The sequence below is a fragment of the Urocitellus parryii genome, chromosome 8 (assembly GCF_045843805.1).
Source record: "Urocitellus parryii isolate mUroPar1 chromosome 8, mUroPar1.hap1, whole genome shotgun sequence".
Classification (NCBI taxonomy): domain Eukaryota; kingdom Metazoa; phylum Chordata; class Mammalia; order Rodentia; family Sciuridae; genus Urocitellus; species Urocitellus parryii.
The window spans coordinates 53,034,289-53,054,524 of record NC_135538.1 but is presented as its reverse complement, the minus strand read 5'-3'; the positions used below and the strand labels follow the sequence as shown (position 1 = coordinate 53,054,524).

General features: G+C 35.4%; 1 protein-coding gene and 1 pseudogene across 1 annotated transcript in view; both read left to right on the top strand.

Moving 5' to 3' along the window:
- Cep57l1 (centrosomal protein 57 like 1) overlaps positions 1 to 16,752 on the top strand; it is a 55,768-nt gene extending 39,016 nt beyond the window's left edge. Inside the window, exons 5-11 of the mRNA XM_077801827.1 lie at positions 5,268 to 5,384; positions 6,499 to 6,576; positions 7,216 to 7,302; positions 10,485 to 10,562; positions 10,675 to 10,910; positions 12,860 to 13,004; positions 15,716 to 16,752. Coding sequence (XP_077657953.1) covers positions 5,268 to 5,384; positions 6,499 to 6,576; positions 7,216 to 7,302; positions 10,485 to 10,562; positions 10,675 to 10,910; positions 12,860 to 13,004; positions 15,716 to 15,940 — 966 coding nt within the window. The 3' untranslated portion in view covers positions 15,941 to 16,752. The remainder of the gene's footprint in view (positions 1 to 5,267; positions 5,385 to 6,498; positions 6,577 to 7,215; positions 7,303 to 10,484; positions 10,563 to 10,674; positions 10,911 to 12,859; positions 13,005 to 15,715) is intronic.
- On the top strand, positions 394 to 1,224 carry LOC144256591 (large ribosomal subunit protein eL8 pseudogene; annotated as a pseudogene).
- Positions 16,753 to 20,236: the final 3,484 nt, after the last annotated feature.

The following is a 20,236-nucleotide window of genomic DNA, read 5'->3' as shown; positions in this document are numbered from 1 at the left end:
CAAAGCAATGAGCCAGCCAACTGTGGACTGAAAGTGTGAACCACACTAAATTTTTCCTCCTTTAATTTGTTTATGTCAGGTATTCTGGTCACAGTGATGAAGAGCTGGCTAACATAGATATAAAGCTACATTTAGGAGATTTCCACCTGCAGTAATGATAGATAGATTGGGTCATTTGAACCAACCTTTTTGCAAAGAAAAACTGGATAGAATGTTTTTAAATATGTTTTAGTGTTGATAAACCTTTATTTTATTCATTTATTTATATGTGGTGCTGAGAATTGAACCTAGTGCCTCACACATGTGAGGCAAGTCCTCTAACACTGAGCCACAACCCCAGCCCGTGGATAGAATATTTTTAAAAAGAGGGCTGGGGGCTCTTTCCTCCTGCCAACCAAGATGCCGAAGGGAAAGAAGGCCAAGGGGAAGAAGGTGGCCCCGGCCCCCACCTTGGTCAAGAAGCAGGAGGCTAAGAAGGTAGTGAACCCGCTCTTCGAGAAGAGGCCGAAGAACTTTGGCTTCGGACAGGACATCCAGCCCAAAAGGGACCTTACCCGCTTTGTAAAATGGCCCCGCTACATCCGGCTGCAGCGGCAAAGGGCTATTCTCTATAAGCGGCTGAAAGTGCCTCCTGCGATTAACCAGTTCACCCAGGCCTTGGACCGCCAAACAGCCACCCAGCTGCTTAAGCTTGCCCACAAGTACAGACCTGAGACCAAGCAGGAAAAGAAGCAGAGGCTGTTGGCCCGGGCTGAGAAGAAGGCTGCTGGCAAAGGGGATGTTCCCACAAAGAGACCACCTGTCCTTCGAGCAGGGGTCAATACTGTCATCACCTTGGTGGAGAACAAGAAGGCTCAGCTGGTAGTGATTGCACATGATGTAGATCCCATCGAGCTGGTTGTCTTCCTGCCTGCTCTGTGTCGCAAGATGGGAGTCCCTTACTGCATCATCAAGGGGAAGGCTAGGCTGGGATGTCTGGTTCACAGGAAGACATGCACCACTGTTGCCTTCACACAGGTTAACTCGGAAGACAAAGGAGCTCTGGCTAAGTTGGTGGAAGCTATCAGAACCAACTACAATGACAGATATGAGATCTGTCGCCACTGGGGAGGCAACGTCCTGGGTCCAAAATCTGTGGCTCGCATTGCCAAGCTGGAAAAGGCAAAGGCTAAAGAACTCGACACTAAACTGGGATAAATGTATGCTGTTGCATTTCTGTACATAAAAATAATAAATTGTCCTTCAACCAGAAAAAAAAAAAAAAAGAGGGCTGGGGTTGTGGCTCAGTGGTATAGTGATTGCCTAGCATGTGTGAGGCACTGGGTTCAATTCTCAGCACCATATACAAACAAATAAGTGAATAAAGGTCCATCAATAACTAATACAAATTTAAAAAAGAAAAAGCTATAGTAACAAAAGCGGCATGGTATTGGCACCAAAACAGATATATAGACCAATGGTACAGAATAGAAGACACAGAGACAAATCCACATAAATGCAATCATCTCATACTAGATAAAGGTGCCAAAAACATACATTGGAGAAAAGATAGCCTTTCAACAAATGGTGCTAGGAGAACTGGAAATCCGTATGCAGCAAAATGAATGAAACCCCAATCCCTCACCAAGCACAAAACTCAGTTCAAAGTGAATCAAGATTTACAAATTAGACCAGAGACCCTGCACCTAATAGAGGAAAAAGTAGGCCCAAATCTTCATTGTGTTGGATTAGGCCCCTACTTCCTTAACAAGACTCTTAAAGCATAAGAAATAAAATCAAGAACTAATAAATGGGATGGACTCGAACAAAAAAGATTCTTCTCAGCAATGGAAGAGAGAATTAATAAAACAAAAGTAGAAATCATACAGATGAATGAAGAGACAAAATGATAGTAAATTCAGAAAGCAGAGTGAGAAGGTCTAACTTACGTGTAATTGGAGTTTCAGAAGGAAAGTGGGGCAGACAGAATATTTGAAGAGATAATGGCTAAGAATTTTCTAAAAAAAAAATCCCACCAATGATTCAAGAAGCTGTATAAAATCAAAGCGAAATGAATCTAAACAAAACTACTCAGAAATCTCATAATAAGGTAAATAATAAAAACAAGTCTTCAGAGTAGCCAGAAAAGATAATTATAAAGGAATGATCATTAAAGCAATAGCTAACTTTTCAACTATATTGAATCCAAAAGAAAGTGGACTGATAAACTGAAGGTATTAAAAGAAAATAACTATTGATCTAGAATTTTATTCCTGGTGCAAGTATCTTTGAGAAATAAAGGTTTAAAAAAGACATTTTAAGACTAAGAAAGCCTGGCAGGGTGTAGTGGCATACACCTGTAATCTCAGACACACAGGAAACTGAAGCAAGAGGATCATAAGTTTGAGGCCAGCCTCAGCAACTTAGTGAAACCCTGTTTCAAAAAATAAAAGGGGGGGGGGCTGTGGTTGTGGCTCAGTGGTAGAGCGCTCGCCTCACACGTGGGAGATCCTGGGTATGATCCTCAGCACCACATACAAAAATAAATAAGTGAAATAAAGGTGTTGTGTCCAATTACAACTAAAAAAAAAAAAGAAAAAATTAAAAATAAATAAATAAAAAGGGCTGGGCATGGTGGCGCATGCCTGTAATCCCAGCAGTTTGGGCGGCAGAGGCAGGAGGATCAAGAGGTCAAAGCCAGCCTCAGCAAAAGCAAGGCTTTAAGCAATTCAGTGAGACCCTGTCTCTAAATAAAACACAAAATAGGGCTGGGGATGTGGTTCAGTGGTCGAGTGCCCCCTGAATTCAATCCCCAGTACCCAAAAAATAAATAGATAGGGCTAGAGAAGTACCTCAGTGGTCGAGCGTCCCTAGATTCAATCCCTAGTACCCCTCACACCCCCCACAAACAGAATTAACAGTCGGAGATAATTTGTTGCTGGTAGATCTGCTCTGAAGGAAACAATAAAGGATGTATTCAGACAGGAAATCTTTCTTCTACAGAAGATCAGAGATACAGGAAGGAATGAAGAGCAAAATGATGGTAAATATATGGATAAATCTAACTGAATATTATGTAAAACAACAGCTTTATGTAGTTTGAATATAAAGAGGATTAAAATTCATCAGAATGATAGCTTATAAATTAAAAAGGAGTAAATATAGTTTACAGAATTCTAACATCCTTGCGTTGTCTTTGAAAAGGGTAAAAGTACCAATACTGAATTTTTTTAAATACCTTTATTTTATTTATTTATTTTTATGTGGTGCTGAGGATCAAACCCAGTGCCTCATACTTGTGATGCAAGCACTCTGCCACTGAGCCACAACCCCAACCCCCAATACTGGATTTTGAAAGGTCAAATATATAATAGAAAGAAACTTAAAAGAATAACTCTAGAATTTATACAGAAAAACAAAGGTCCAAAAACAGCCAAAACAACCAAACTATTCTGAAGGCGAAAAAGGTGAAGGTCTTGCTCTATTAGACATTGAAACAAGGTATTGTGCTATCAAAATTATGATAACAAGATAACATAATATTTATATGGCGGAACATCTAAAAACAATGGAATGGACTGTTAGCAGAAATTCAATATATAATTGCAGACCATTGGGGAAATAATAGTTCAATAAGTGATCTAGAAAAACTGAAATTGGATCCCTATTTCATACCATACATAAAATCAATTCCAGAAGGATTAAAGACTTAAAAGGAAAAATTTTGAAAATTTAGAAACAATTGTAGAATATTTTTATGACCTCTTTGGAGAAGAACTTTTTAAAAAAGACCCCCTCCTCAGAAGTAACAAACAATACAGAAATGGGCAAGAGTTATGAAGAAGCATTTTACAGGAAAAATGGAATTACATATAGCCTTACATTATTGGAAAACATCATCAATATGATTAGTAATCAGGGAAATGCAAATTAAAAGCTCAATAAGATAATGCTTCACATCTACCAGATTGGAAAAAAAATTTAATTCTGATAATTCTAGACATCAGAATCATTGAACAGAAGACCAACTACTTTATCTTATGAAAAAAGTTGAGCATGCATTCTCCAACAATCTAGAAATTCTAATGTATATTAGTCAGCTTTGTCACTATAACAAATACCTGAAATAATCCACTTATAAAATAAAAAGGTTTATTTTACTTACAGAGTTTCAGTTCATGCTTTGCTTGGCCTTGTTGCTTTGAATATGTGACTGCACATTCTGGCAAGAGCATGTGGTAGAGCAAAACCATTCACCTCATGGCCAGCATATGAAAGAGAAAGTGACTGGGATTCCACTGTCCCCTTCAAATCATGCCCCCCCCCCCAAAGACTTCCCATAAGCCCACTTCTAAAGTTTCCCTATCTCCCAGTAGTGCCAAGCTACAGACCAAGACTCTAACACGTGGCCCACTGGGGGCATACTCAAGATCTAAACACAGTACTTTCCTAGGTAAATATTATAATTAATGACTTTTAACAATATTAAAAATGTTTTCTTTAGGTATAATTTACATGGAATAAAATGCACAGATCTGTACACTATATGTAAATGCATAGACCTGTTAATCCATACCCCTATCAAATACCTAAGAGAATATATCCATTATCCTAGAAATTCTCTCACCTCTCTTAGAAGCTATTCGTAGCTCTCGCTTTAACCCCCAACAAAGCAACTAATATTTGTTCTCCCCCTGCCCCCTAGGGATCAAACTCAGGGCCTTTCTGATGCTAGGCAAGCGCTTTACCACTGAGTTATACTCTCATCCCTTCCTTTTTTCTCCCCCCCCCCCCCATACTAGGAATTAAACTAGGTGCTTAACCACCAAGCCACATCCCCAGCCCATTTTATACTATTTCAAGACAGAGTCTGGCTAAGTTGCTTAAGGCCTCACTAAATTGCTGAATCTGGCCCAGAATTTGTGATCCTCCAGCCTCAGCCCCCTGAGCCACTAGGATCACAGGTGTGCACCACTGCACCCAGCAACACTTTATTTCTTTAACACAGGTTTTGCCAATCATTTTTATTTGTAGAATTGTTATATATGGTTGCATAGAAGAACTTATTCCATTGATACTAATATAGTATCACAACTCTTTCCTTTGCCCATTGTATTTAGTTTTCTTGTTTTTGCTAATAAGCACCTAAAGTATATACATGCATGTACGTGTTTTATACAGTAAATTTATATTGTATTTGAATTCTCAGAAATCATATTACTCTTGATCCATTGGCATCACTTGCCAAATTCAGCATTGGTTGTTTGTTTTGTTTTAATTCTTTCCAGGCCCAGCTTCAAAGGGAAAAAGAACAAGATCAGTTGAAGCTGCATGCAAAACTTGAAAAGCTTGATGTCTTAGAAAAAGAGTGTTTTAGATTGACAACAACGCAGAAAACTGCTGAGGTAAGCTTCTGCTTCTGTCTTTGAAGTGATGATGCCAGGAATAAATCCTGAGTGTTAAGCAAAACTGGCATTGTATATGAATGTACAGTAAATCTTAACATTTTAAAACTTCATTTATAACTTTAAGTAATCCAGACATTAATTCCTGCCTGTAGCAATAAAAGTTAATGTGCTCTGTCACAACTAAATGAGTTTGCATTTTGATGTAAAATTGTAATTTTGAATTTTTCTAAAATGACAGAATATTTTCATTTGTCAGATAATTTACTTAAAGGATACTGAGAAGATTGTCTTTTACCACTTGTGGTCAAGTGAAACCTATTCTAAATCCTTTCTTATTCCTCCTCCTCCTCTTCTCCCCCCGACCCCAGATCTCTTGTATTTCATGGGATTTTCTCACAGATCTCTTGTATTTCATAGGATTTTCTCAAAGCTTTTCTTCCTCTTTGATGTCTTCCTTGATTTATCCAACACTCAGGAATGTGTTCCCTTGGAAATAGTACTGTCTTCCTATTCTGAACCACATCACAGATAGAATATGTAATATTTACATATATATGGTTATATGTTTACATGGTTCATATCAAATGATATCCATTGCTTTGTTATTATATTGTTTCTTGTTTCCCTAACTATAATAGTGCACATGCTCTTAAGTAACAAGAACCACACCTTATATTTCTTATATATCTTCCTACCCTTATTCTTCCCCTAACACTGCATTCTTTTCTTATGCAGCATGGTAGACATTTATTGATGTTTTTCTATTTTGAATGAAATATTGAGACCCAAGACTGTTTGACCTTCTAGATCTTTAATACCCTCAGTAGTTTTGTAGTTATGGTCAATGGAAGTTACTAAAGCTTATGTGTGTATACATTCTTTCCTTTCTCTTTATTTTCCTTGTGGTTAATAGCAGATAAGGAAGCATAGGAAGAAAGCACACCCTCCCCTCAAAAAAATCTTACCATCTTTTGCTATTACTTTTTCTCATTTTTTGCTTTAACTTGTCAACTTTTAAAAATCAAGACCCCCTAGTACTCTGGCTGGAAAAGGAACAAAGGGTATTTGGCTTTTGTTTATAGAACAATCCCAGGTTTTTATTCTTTTGCAGGACAAGATTAAACATCTAGAAGAAAAACTTACAGAAGAAGAGCATCAACGTAAGCTATTTCAAGACAAGGCTTCAGAGGTAAATAACATTATTTAAAGCTATCACAGTAAACAGTATATGTTTTATTATATATTATTTTCATTAACTGAAGCCTATATTCTAGACTCTTAATTTATGCTTCTTAGGATGTTAGTTTTGTCTGTTTGCTATAAAAATGAAATTTTCAACTGGTATATTCATATGCTTTAATTAATTGCCAAGAGATTTTTTAGTCTTGAAATTCTAACAAATATATAATTCTCAGTTGAAATAACTCCTAGGATAGATTAGTTTCAGTTTTAGATACATATATGTTATAATATAATAATTTAATGTCTGTTATAATTTATTCTCTTATAAACAGAAAATGATTATAATTACCAGTAGATTTAATGACTTTCTCACACACAAATAGTATCTTGTCTTTTCTTCCTCAAAAAGCTTTTTTTTTCTTTTGAGATGGGAGTCACAGTATGCTGCCCAACCTGACCCTGAACACCTTGGCTCAAGCAGTTTTTACCCTTGAGCCTCCTGAGTAGCTGAGACTACAGATGTGTTCTATAGCACCAGTTACCAAAAAAGATTTTTAAAATATTTATAAACCAAGATCTGATCTTTCATTATATTTAAAGAATCTTGTTGCAATCAATTTTATGAATTGTTTCTTTAATATTATAGCTTCAAACTGGACTTGAAATCAGTAAAATTTTAATGTCTTCAGTTTCAAAATCAAAACTCTCAAAGGAAAAAAAGAAATCTTCTAAGGTATGCATATAAAACTTTTCCCCAAACAGCACTTTCTTATTTGCTAATGCTCACTTATTCACCCTTTTAATCTTTATTTAATCTATTTACAGAAAGAATTTGAAGAGATTTACATTAAAAGACATGCAATAATACCATGAAATGAGTCAAGTGATGGTGGTTTTGAGTGTAAGCAGAGGAAAATTCCACAAAAACTAGGTTAAAGAGAGTAACTAACTGTGCATGGTGGCATACACTTGTATTCCCAGCTACTCTGGAGGTTGAGGCAAGAGGATCACAAGTTTGAGGTCATCCTCATCAACTTAGCAAAACCCTGTCTTAGAAGATAAATTAATAAATAACTGGGGTTGTAGCTTAATGATAGATTGCTTGCCTTATACACAAAAGCCTGAGTTTGGTTCTCAGTCTCTCAAAATAAATAAATAAGTAACGTCAGTTGTATACAAAACTCAGTGCAAAAAAGTACATGTAACGGGCAATGTAGGTATCTTTGTGAAATAATAGGAATCAGTCCAGTTTTTCTAGAAAGACATTTTTCTAATTTTGAGCTCTTAGAGAAGTGTATTTTGTAATACTTTTTAAAAAGGGCATTAAACAATGTAATAGATGATGACAGCACAATAAATCTGAATGCAGTTTTATATGGTACATGCAAAATAAAAAATAAGGATTTTTTTTACAGACTTAATTTATAGGTGTTTGTTAATTATATAGGGAATTTATCATTATTTATTCTCTTTTTTCTTTGAATTTGCCTAAAAATAAGAATTGGGAAGTTAGTACTTTATAGATGGACCAATATTTTGTTTATATCAATACTACACACACACACACACACACACACACACACACACACACATACACACATAAAAATATATATACTTCAAGGGGAGAACATTTTTTTGCCACTATAAGAATGAAATTTTTTTTCCCAGTACACACACAAACACATACATACACACACACATACACTGCTTTTTTCTTTCCTTCAACATTTGTTGTATGTCTTGTTGAGTTTTTGTTTGTTTTGATTTTTTGGAGGGGGGAAGTGAAGGGAATTTAACACAGGACCTTTCACGTGCTAGGCAAGTGTTTAACCACTTAGCTACACACCAGTCCTCTGTATGTTGAGATTTGATAATGCAGACCAAATAAATGCTATAAGTAATTTGCAAATTAAACAAATGTTGGCTTATTCTTATATTTATATCCTATAGCATCATTTATATGATAAATTAGCGGATTGGAATATATTTTTAAATTTACCTATTTACTATGAAAGGTACAGGGAGAAGGTAAAAGAAATTAGAGAAAGACGGGCTCCTGAAAGAGAAGAGAGTAATTGAGAGCAAAATCACTTTATAAAAGTACTTAGTTCAAATCCTAGGTTCACTGAATCTGCAAATAATCATGTCTCCCTTTAATAATGGAAGGAGCACTAATGTTGCTGATCAGGTTTTAAGAGGCCTTCTAGGAAAGACGTGCTTGTCTCTGACACTGTTTCTCCATATCCTGAATTGGATATTCAACTCACACCTGTTTGATTTTTAAATTTTGTTTATTTATTTATTTGTACATTATAATTGCACATAACAGTGGGGTATTATTGTTGTTGCATGTTCATACATGCAGATAATATAATTTGGTCAATTTCATTCCCCAATACCTCTTTTTCCCCCTCTCCTCCATCCTTTGCATGTCCTCCTCTCTAGTGGTCTCCCTTCTATCACAACTTATACATTTTGATATATATATATATATAGATTGGTCTCTGTGTGACAAAGGGAAGAATTTATGAGAAACAGGTAAATATACAAATATAAAAGGGTGAGATAAAAAGCTAATGGAGGCATAAACAGTCTTGTGGTGCTGTGTTGACAAAGCACTATGTGAAGGGTGAAATGAGAATCAGCATTTAAGGCAGCATTGGAGAATTATAAATATTAAAGTAGAATGAGATGAAGAGAAATGTATTATAGTCTGAGGAAATTGTTGTTGCTTTTTCCAGGGACCCATAGTTCTATAGTAGTGTGAAATGGGGTCATATATAATAAAATTAAAGTTGAAATTATAGCTTGGGGAGAGATTATGGCTGTACCTTTGGGTTCTGTGTTAAGAACTTGTACTTTTATGCTATTAACAGGAACTATTGAAGGTTCCTAAGAAAAATAGGGACATAATTAGAGATATAAATCTAATGGTAACTAATCTAATTGTATAAGAGTTTTTGTAGTTTTAACACATATGTAGATTCATGTTACCATCACAACAATCAAGATGCAGAAATATCCCACCACTATATGGCTACTGTGTACCGTTGTAGAAGTTATGTTACCACTCAGTCTTTAATAACTTTTTCTAGTGTGTAAATGGAAATAATTGTGAGGATAAAATTACTTACATGCATGACTTAATAATGTTATATTGTTCCTTTATACCTACACATCCCCTTCCCTGACCCCTGACAATCTCTAATTTGTTCTTCATCTTTGGATTTGTTATTTTAAAAATATTACATAAATAGAATCATTATAATATTTAACCTTTGGGGATTGGCTTTTTATCCTTGAGATCCATCCAAAATGTTGCATAATTTATCAAGACATAGTTTTATTTCTGCATAGTATTCTATGTTATGAATTTCCAGTTTAACCATTCACGTGTTTAAGAATATTTGGATTGTTTCTAGTTTGAGGCTATTTTAGATAAATCTGCTGTGAACACTTATGTACAGGTAGTTTTTTGAGTAAAATATAAATTTTTATTTCACTGCCATAATATCCAAGAGTGCAGTGAGTGGTTGGGTCACATGATAAGTACATGATTCACTTCATAAGAATCTGCCAAACTGTCTTCTAAAGTGGCTGTTCCATTTTGTATTCCTACCAACAATATGTTAGTAATCCAATTTCCCTGTGTCCTTGTCAACACTTGGTGTCATTACTATTTTTTATTTTGGTCATTTAATATTTCATTGTAATTTTAATTTAAATTTCCCTAATGGTTAATGATGTTGATCATCTATTCATATGTTCAGTTGCTATCTGTCTGCTCCAGTGAAATGTCTACTATGTCTTCTATTTTTAAATTATGTTTTTTACTTACTATTGAGTTCTGAGTTCTTCATATCATAAATGTATTTTATAACATTTTTTGCTCACTTTTTTCTTGTCAATCTTTAGAAAACTAAAAGTTTAAAAAGAGGACCAACTCAGCAAATTTATTCAAAGCTTAGAGAACTGCCTTTTGAGGCTGAAAAGGTAAGAGGATAAAAATTAAGATGATTTAAAAAAAATTTTACCTTATTTGTGAGTGCTATTAAATAACATCAGTCATTTAAAATTGTTCTCTGCTATTTCTTTTCCCCTTAAGTCTGCAGCCAGTTCTGCGAATGGGAGCATGTACAGCCTTTTAAAGATGATGCATCATTGTAGCCAGTGTAGCCTTCAGAAACCTGAGGTGACTGAGCCTAGATGTCTTTACAGACCTACCAGAAAAACCTCACGGTACAAAGCTGTACCTCAGGACTCGGAAAAGTCCATTTCCATTTGTGACAATTTGTCTGAACTTTTGATGGCAATGCAAGATGAGCTGGACCAAATGAGTATGTAAGTATTTTTATTGTTTTTGTTTTGGTACCAGGGATAGAACCCAGTGTGCTCAACCACTGAGCCTCATCTTCAGCCCTTTTTGTATTTTATTTAGAGGATCTCATTGAATTGCTTAGGGCTTCACCAAGTTGCTGAGGCTGGCTTTGAACTCAAGATCCTCCTGCCTCAGCCTCCCAAGCCACTGGGATTATAAGCATATACTACCATGCCTTGGCAGTATTTTTATTGTTTATCAGGAGAAGTAGTAAGATTTGTTTATTTTAATTAGCTAGGAATACTGGGGATTGATTCAAGGGCCTCACACATGCTTGACAAGCACTCTACCACTGAAATACATACCCTTTAAAAATTCTTTCAAATTTTTTAAGATGGGATTTCACCAAGTTGCTTAGGCTAGCCTTAAATTTTGATCCTCATACCTCAGCCTCCCAAAACTGGGATTATAAGTATATGCCATCAAGATCTACAACAATATCTACAGCAGCAAGATATTTAGATATCATATTTTTTCTTCTTGCGCTTTCAGTTTTGAGGGGGCCAAGGATTGAACTCAGGTGTGCTTCCCACTGATCACATCCCCAGACCTTTTTTATATTTTTTATTTTGAGACAAAATCTCAATAAATTGTTTAGGGCCTTGCTAAGTTGCTGAGACTGAACTTGGGATCCTCCTGCCTTAGCCTCCCAAGCTGCCAGGACTCTAGGTATGTGCCATGGCACCTGACTTTTCTTCTTGCGCTTAAGAACAGTGCCATTTAGGAGTTCCTAAAAGCATTTGGACATACTTTTTTATTTGATTTGCAGATTTATTGTCACTGGTTTTTAAATTTTATTTATTGTACTATTTATATTTTTAGTTATGTGTAATTACTATTATAATCTAAGGGGTTTCTGTATTCTCAAGACCCATACTTACAGACACATATTACTGTTATCCTGTATCATTCTGACATATAGGTTCTGGTGATGTTAAATTTTAACTCACAAAAGGGTTTTTGGTTGGTTTTGTTTTTGTTTTTGTTTTGAGATAGGGTCTCGCTAAGTTGCTAAGCCTGGCTTTGAATCTGCAATCCTCCTGCCTCAGCCTCCCAAGCCACTTGGATTATAGGGATGCACCACCATGCCTGGCCACAAAAGCCTTTTATTTTTTAAAGATTCTCCTTTTGTTTTTTGGAATCTTTTATTTAAATGAATGATTTCATTAGACAAGTAGAAAATAATTCCTTGTTTTAGACTGGCTTGTTTATATTACAAACTTGAAGCATTCTTAGTGAGAGAAAATTGTGTATGGGATATATTATGCCCCATGCTTAAATATGTTCAATAGAAGTTGCAGAATTATGTATTTTGAACTGAGACTTCTATAGGACTTATACCTAGTTCTGTTGACAATATTTCAAACTCCATAGCTAAAACCAAAGAGAGCTCTTTTAATAACTCTACCCTGGGACATCAGAACATTATACTACATTTGGCTACGAACATCAAGAATTCAGATTTTTTAATAAGGTTGTTTAGCAACCTAAGTCTAAGATATTTCTGAATGTGTCTGATCTCAAATCACAAGAACCTGATTTTGTTTAACATAGATTTAATTAGACAGTCCTAAAGATAGAGATTATAGTATTTGTTGTTGTTGTTTGCAGTACTGCAGATTGAACCCAGGGACACTTTACCACTGTGCTACATCCTTTGCCTTTTTACTTTTTATTTTGGGATAGAATCTTACTAAATTGCTGAGGCTGGCCTTGAACTTGCAATCCTCCTGCCTCAGCTTCCTGAGTAACTGGGAATACAAATAGGATTACAAGTGCCCGGCAGGATAGAGATTGTTTTTGAAGATTAATATTTAACTCTGACTAAAATTTGAGCAAAAAACTAATTGTGGCCAAGACATATACTGTAAATAAACCTCAATGGTGCCTAACATTTGCTTTTCTTTTATAGGGAGCATGAAGAACTACTGAAACAAATGAAAGAAACTGAAAGCCATTCAGTCTGTGATGACATAGAATGTGAACTAGAGCGTTTAGTAAAGAAAATGGAAATTAAAGGAGAACAAATTTCCAAACTGAGGAAGCATCAAGACAATGTAAGAAGACTTTAGTAAACATTTTTGATAAAAATATATCTATAATCAGTGTTTCATCTTTGTATGATCTTCCAAACTTGATGTCTGTATGTGTGCTTGTGAAAAGACTTGAGTCTTAGTACTATTATCATATAGAGCCATCTGCCCTATTAAAATCACATGGGCCTCCAATATAACTCCCAAAAAATAATTTTAAAAAAGGAGCAAGAAAGTTTAGTTATATGCTTAAGCTTTTGGAAATTTATGGGCTAAGCTGGGCGTGGTTATACATACCTGTAACCTTAGGACAGGGGAGGTTGAGCAGGAGGATCGCAAGTTTGATACCAGCTTCGGCAGTTTAGCAAGATCCTGTCTCAAAAAGTAAAAAGGTATGGAGATAAACTGTAACTCAGTGGTATAGCACCTCGAATTCAGTCTCCCAATACCACCAAAAAAAAAAAAAAAAAAAATTGTGAGCTAGGCTATTGCCTTAGCAGCCTTTCTGTTACCCTTTTAGCATTCTTTTCTCTGGTCTCTCTCTTCTAATTCCTTAATGATGACCCTCTGTCTACAGATCTTTAAGACAGTACCATATGTAAGCCTAGCTCCTCAAGCAGTACCCCAATCCTAAAATCCCAGTTTTCCCTTTCTCTAAACAAGCTGTTCTGTATTCTATTCCCTGAGAACCTGTGCTTAGCTAGCTATAGTTAGAATGGCAAGGGTATTGAGGTTAACTCTGTACTTGTGTGTGAAGTCTTAATAAGAATGGCGTAACTGTTTTAATATCTTAACAGAAGAATTACAGATATAATGTTTTATCCCAAAACAATGACTCTATAGTTGAACTTTTGATACCATTATTCTGCTGGAGCAGAAGGCAGAGGGAAGGGCTGGGGATATAGCTCAGTTGGTAGAGTGCTTGCCTCACATGCATAAGGCCCTTGGTTTGATCCCCAGCAACAACAACACACACACACGCACACACACACACACACACACACACACACAGAAGGCAGAGGAAGTCTTTCCAGGAAACTTCATGTTCATCACATAGCTATCTCCTTATAAATATAATCATTATTCATATAAATTGATGATGTGTTAACCTCACAAATACCCCCCTCACTTTTAGAGGACAGTAATAAAAGATTCAGAATATTATGCTTTTATTCTGCTTATGACCAAGAGAGAAAGAAATGAAACCTTGGAGGTGGATACTTTTATTTTACTGACTTTTTAGGCATATAGTAAATAAAAATGTTTATATGCTTATTTTGGGATGAAAGGTATATTGCTTATATACTTTCTTGGAATTGCATAGGAGAAACTTGAAAGGATGAGAATAATAACAATTTATTTTTTATTTATTTTATTTATTTTTTAGTTTTAGGTAGACACAATATCTTTATTTTACATTATGTGGTGCTGAGGATTGTACCCAGCGCTTCATGCATGCTAGGCGAGCACTCTACCACTGAGCCACAATCCCAGACCCAGAGAATAATAACAATTTAGAACTTAGGCAGTCTATAATTTTTTTTTCCCCAGTGCTGGGAATCAACCCCAGGCCTTGCACTTGCTGGGCAAGCAGTCTGCCACTGAGCTATGTCCCCAGCCTGTACCATATTTATTTTGGAAATTTTGAGTTATATTCCATAATAGCTATAACAGTAAATATTTTCAAGCATATTATCTTGGTAAATTTAATCTGTAGTAAAGAAATACCTTCTTGGCAAGTAGACAACAAGGTATTTGCCAATGCCTGAATTAGCTCTATAGATTATAACTATGCATAAGTGAAATGGCTAAGTAACTGTTTGGATTTGGAAGAAATGTGTTATGGTTGTTTGATAGGTATTGTTTAATTCTGTCTATCCTGGGTTGGTGTTTTTGTGTTTTCTTTTTTTTTTTTTTTTTTCTATTTTTGTTTCTGTTTTGTGGTACTGGGGATTGAACCCAGGTGTGCTCTAACCATTGAGCTACATCCCCAGTCCTTTTCATTTTATTTTTATTTTGAAACAGGGTCTCACTAAGTTACCTAATTTGGTCTCGAATTTACAATCTTCCTGCCTCAGTGTCCTGGGTAACTGGGATTATGTGTGTGTGTGCCACTATGCCTGGCTCTATGTACTCCATTATTAATAGATAGTCATTAAGGGCATAATGTTATTCCCTTGACCTTTTTTTCTCTGGCATATATCAGTATTTTAAATTCAGAAATAAATTGTGTGTGTGTGTGTGTGTGTGTGTGTGTATACACTATACACTCAGTTTATCGCACCAATTATTTGCTGTTAATTATCACCTGAAAAGTACTTCCTTCTGTACTTTCTGTACTCTGTTCTAGTTTTTGCCAGTTTTACATCTTCCCTACAACCTTTCCCTCAACTGCTGTATCCTACATTTATCTTGTCTTACTTTGACCTTCTCAAATATAGACTTTTTATTTTACTCAAAGTAATCTTGGCTTGAGGTATTCCATGGTTATCATGCATATGTTTTTCTTTCATTCATTATAACATTACACTCCTTGAAAGCAAGGACTGTTTTATTCATTTAGTGTTAGGCATATAATAACTGTTCAAAATATAAAATTTACTGATTTGAATTTTTTAATGTAATCTTTATACCATCAATCCAATCCATCTATTTTGTGATCCATCTATTTTGACTAAAAATATATTTAGTCAAATATATTTTTGACTAAAATGCTAGATATTTTTTCTCTCCAGGTTTATAAATTGCAACAAAAAGTTCAAAACTCAAAGATGTTGAGCAACACTTCAGTTATTCAACGAGAAGATAGCAACCTTAAAGGATCAAAGAATATTAAAAATAGCCCCAGAAAATGTTTGAATGAAACTAACCCTTTTCAGAAAAACAACAATTTTCATCCAGTACAAGTTCATAATCTTCAAATGAAATTAAGAAGAGATGATATCATGTGGGAACAGTAACACAGTAGCAAAACTGTCACCTAAAATGAACTTTGTCAGTAAGATCTTGAATTGTCTAAAGTGTTTTTAATTTAAAATAACTGTGAAATTTTGAATTATGTTTTTGGTCTCTATAAAACACAAAGTTGTTGTATACTTTAAAATTAATGCCTAATGACCTAGTAAGAATCCCAAATAATAAATGATTGCCCTTTTCTTATTTTCCAAAGTCCCTAACCTAATCATGCCTTAAGAATATTGTTCAGTTTGCAGATATCTTTAGCTGAATCTAAAAATGTGTACCAGATATTCAAAACTGAGTTAAATCTGAGATATAAGTATGTTCTACTTCTTCACTTACTGCTCTTATGACCTTATAAACCAATGTTAAATGCAGAGGATTCGGTGAAGGTCTCTTAAGTTTCTTGATGGTGCCTCCCTAAAATGTTTTACAGCTGTAAAATTTTTTTTTCTTGGAAAGGGAAAAGCTTAATAGTTACAGTTTTGTGAAGAAGACTTTAACCCAAGTTTTATGTGATGATTATAAATAAGAACTCATAGTGTTTTTTTATTTTGTTTTGTTTTTTAAAGAGAGAGAGAATTTTTTAATGTTTTTTTATTTTATTTTTTTAGTTTTCAGCGGACACAACATCTTTATTTGTATGTGGTGCTGAGGATCGAACCCGGACCGCACACATGCCAGGCAAGCGTGCTACCGCTTGAGCCACATCCCCAGCCCCTCATAGTTTCTTAATTTGTAGAGGATGGAAACTCAGCTAATGCTATTCCTGTTTTTCTACAAATCTGGTTTTTTTCAATACCAGTGATCAATTTTGTCTTATTTTTTATAACTTTTGTTATAATTTTTCTTTTCATTGTATATAATAGTCACCAGTGTTAATTAAGAATATGAATTTCTAGAACCCCTGAAAAGTGGTATATTTTTATTAAAAAGAAGAGGAAGTTAGTCATTTAATTACCTCATTCTGAAAAAAAAAGAAATATGTCTTTATTTTATATTTTAAAATCAGTGATGTCACAGTAGATTTTCTTGTATATGCGTGCGTTATAATAAACTTACACTTGTTTACCTATCTTTCCAGAAACCTATAGAAACTAGTACAATTCTGAACTCTTGGCTTTTCAACTCTTCTGGGGCAGCTAGAGCACTGGAGTCATCAGCTGTGGTAGAAGTAGACGATAGACAGGAAAGCTGTGCTGAAAGACAGAATTCTGCTCAGAGCATAGGGTAACCATTTTTAAGAGATATTGATTCCAGAGGGACAGAATTGGAGGAGTATGCTTACCAAATTCCCTGAATTCGTAGCAAAGGTGGGAGACTGTTCAGACTACAAATGTGAAAGAATTTTTAGGTCAGGATCCCAGGGAGATAAGAAAAGCAATGTTTAAAAGACAATCTTTCTCTTTTCCTAGGAAATCCCAAAAAAGTCTGTGTAGGGAAAGTGTGTAACTGTGAACCTTCCAAGGAAGAGAACCAATATTCCTTGTAATCATGAGGGAAAAAATGCCATATTAGAAAGACTTTTTCATACCTAGAAGTCGGGAGGTATCTGAAAATAGGTAGATTGATAACTTGAAATTATACTTGAAAGTAAATAATGGCAGAGATCAAGGTTTCTCTCCCTTTGGTTTAAATAGTGTATGTGCCCCTGACTTGCTTTACTCCACCTCCCCCGGCAGCACCTCAGCCCTGGAGATGTTTCACAGGGTGTCCAACTAAACTTCTAAACTCCGTTTTATCACCTCATTCTTTTTTCTGCCTTACCTTTCCTCCTCCAGGTTGTGAGTTCTTTAATTTAAACTTTCAGGAAGTAGAAATCCACACTGTCATATTATGGCCCTTTATTTCTGTGCCTTTGTTTCCTCTGAAATATAGTTTATCAGTAAAGCCATTCTTTGAAAATGTATTGCTAAAACATTACCATAAAATTTAAAAGTCATTTTATAAAGAACTTGAATATTTCAACTAAAAATTGAAAATTTTCTCATAAAATTAATGTGGTAGAAAAAAATGACTTCAGAGTTAAGAGACAGGTTCAGATTATGACTGCACTGTTTTAGTTATTTGCAGAGGTCAAATAACTTCCTAGAACTTCAGGTTTTCATCTATAAAGTAGGAGTTAAACTAATTCTACTTCACAGGGTTGTTGTGAGGAGTAAACAAAATAACTCATAAAAGCACCAGCAGAAGAGTTGGCCTTTAGTAAAACTTATCAATGAGTGTTTTTTGAATCTGGTAAAAAGAAAAAAGAAAAGAAGAAGTTGTAGAACACAAGTTTGTATGGGTTAAAGTCTGAAAGCAAAAGTGGGAATGTTCCAGTTCATTTATTTATTTTCTTTGTTTCTGTATGCCTAGAGGGAAATCAGTTTGGCTTGTTTCCTGTGCCAGATTTCTAAAGGGAGGAGTAAAGAATCCAGTCCTACCATGGTGCAGCAGTACATAATCACACATAGTAACTTGGTGTGGAGTTTGTTTTGGTTATTGAAATGACAATTATTCCTAGGAAACAGGAAAGAATGGTTTCTTATTGCTCCACAGCCACTAAACTAAAAGCCTATCTTTGCTCACAGACCCTCTGCTTGCAGAGTGGCTGACTTTTTAGAGGGTGGAGCAAAAGATTTTTTTTTCCTGCTTGGGGCATTCTATGGTCAGTGTACAAGGGTTGCTGTAGCAACCCCACAGCTGTGCTCTACTTAGCAGAACCGTGGTATGTTTTCATTGATTTTGTTCACTTAAGTGAAAAACAGAGTTGTTTGTTTTCTGTTTAATTAGAAATTGAAAAAAATGGAATTTGAACTTTCTAGCCAAGGCAGGTCTCAACTTTGATAAAACTGTGACACCAGACGTTCCACTGTTTGAAGCATCAGGTATTGTGAATATTCTGATACTGGAAATGGGAATTAAAATCTGGAATTAACTGTACACAGGTGGGTCATTGGCAACCCAGCTATTTTTATCAGATTGCAACTAGAAAAAGGAGTGTTGAAGGAAGTGCTCAGTTTTCAACAATGTAAGATCAAAATAAGTATATGGGCTATACTTAAAAATTAATTTTGCAATATTGTGGTAATTTTTTTACTTTAAATGTATAATTTCAACTATAAATAGTATTCTTAATCCATGATAAAATATCAACAAATTGGTGCAGTGGTGCACGCCTGTAATCCCAGCAGTTTGGGAGGCTGAAGCAAGAGATTCACAAGTTCAAAGCCAGCCTCAGCAACTTAGTGAGACTCTATCTCAAAATAATAAAAAAGGTAGGGGATGTAGCTCAGTGGTTAAGCACTCTTGAGTTAAAAAAAATCAACAAAAAATTGATTTGTAAGTGTTATAAAAAATCAATCTAAGGAGGAAAAGGCTGACTGGTCACACAAAATGGTAGGAGTATGTATCATGACCAGAAATGTACCAGCTGTCATTACTTGTGTAGTAGTGGAACTACTAATGGGGCTTCCTGGGACTCTAATCAGCTATCACTAAAGCTGAGCTGCTGAAAGCATTTCATTGTATGTGAAGTTTAGATAAGTACAAGCTAACTTCCAAACATACACAAGATAAACCTCTCTAAGACATGATGCATTTGCACCCTTGCATTAAAGTGAGGTAAGGATACATAAGAATAATATTGACTTGTTCATCTGAAAACAGATTTCCTTCTTGGTAATTAAAGAGAACTCATCATTACCTCAGCCTTTTTCTTCATATCTACTTATTTCAGTGAAACTTTCCTCTTTTCAGTTCTCTTTTTGTATTTTATCATGTAAAGAGAATTAGACAGAAAAATTATAATGTTAAAGCTTTAAAATAACATCTGTGCCAGAGATTGTTTGTTTACAGTATTGGGGATTGAACTCGGGACCTTGTGTGTGCTAGGCAATCACTTTTATGAGTGAGCTACACCCCCAGCTCTTTTTGTTTCTTGTTTTGAGACAGGGTCTCACTAAGGTTGTTATGCTGACCTTGAACTTGCAATTCTTTTGCTTCAGCCTTCCAAGTAGTTGGGGTTATAGGCATGCACTACTGTGCTCAGCCAGTTTGTTTGTTTTTATAGCTGTAGCTTAATTTGTTTCCTTAAAGATTTTGTGGGATTTTTTTTCCCCAGATAGGTTGGAAGTATTCTCCTTATTGAGATAGACTCATCAAATTCCCATTTGGCACAGAATCCTACTAAATGTCATAGTCAGTCAGAATTATAAGAAAGCACCCTGCCTCTAAAGAAATTTATTTTGGGGGGCTGGGCATGTGGCTCAAGCGGTAGCGCGCTCGCCTGGCATGTGTGTGGCCCGGGTTCGATC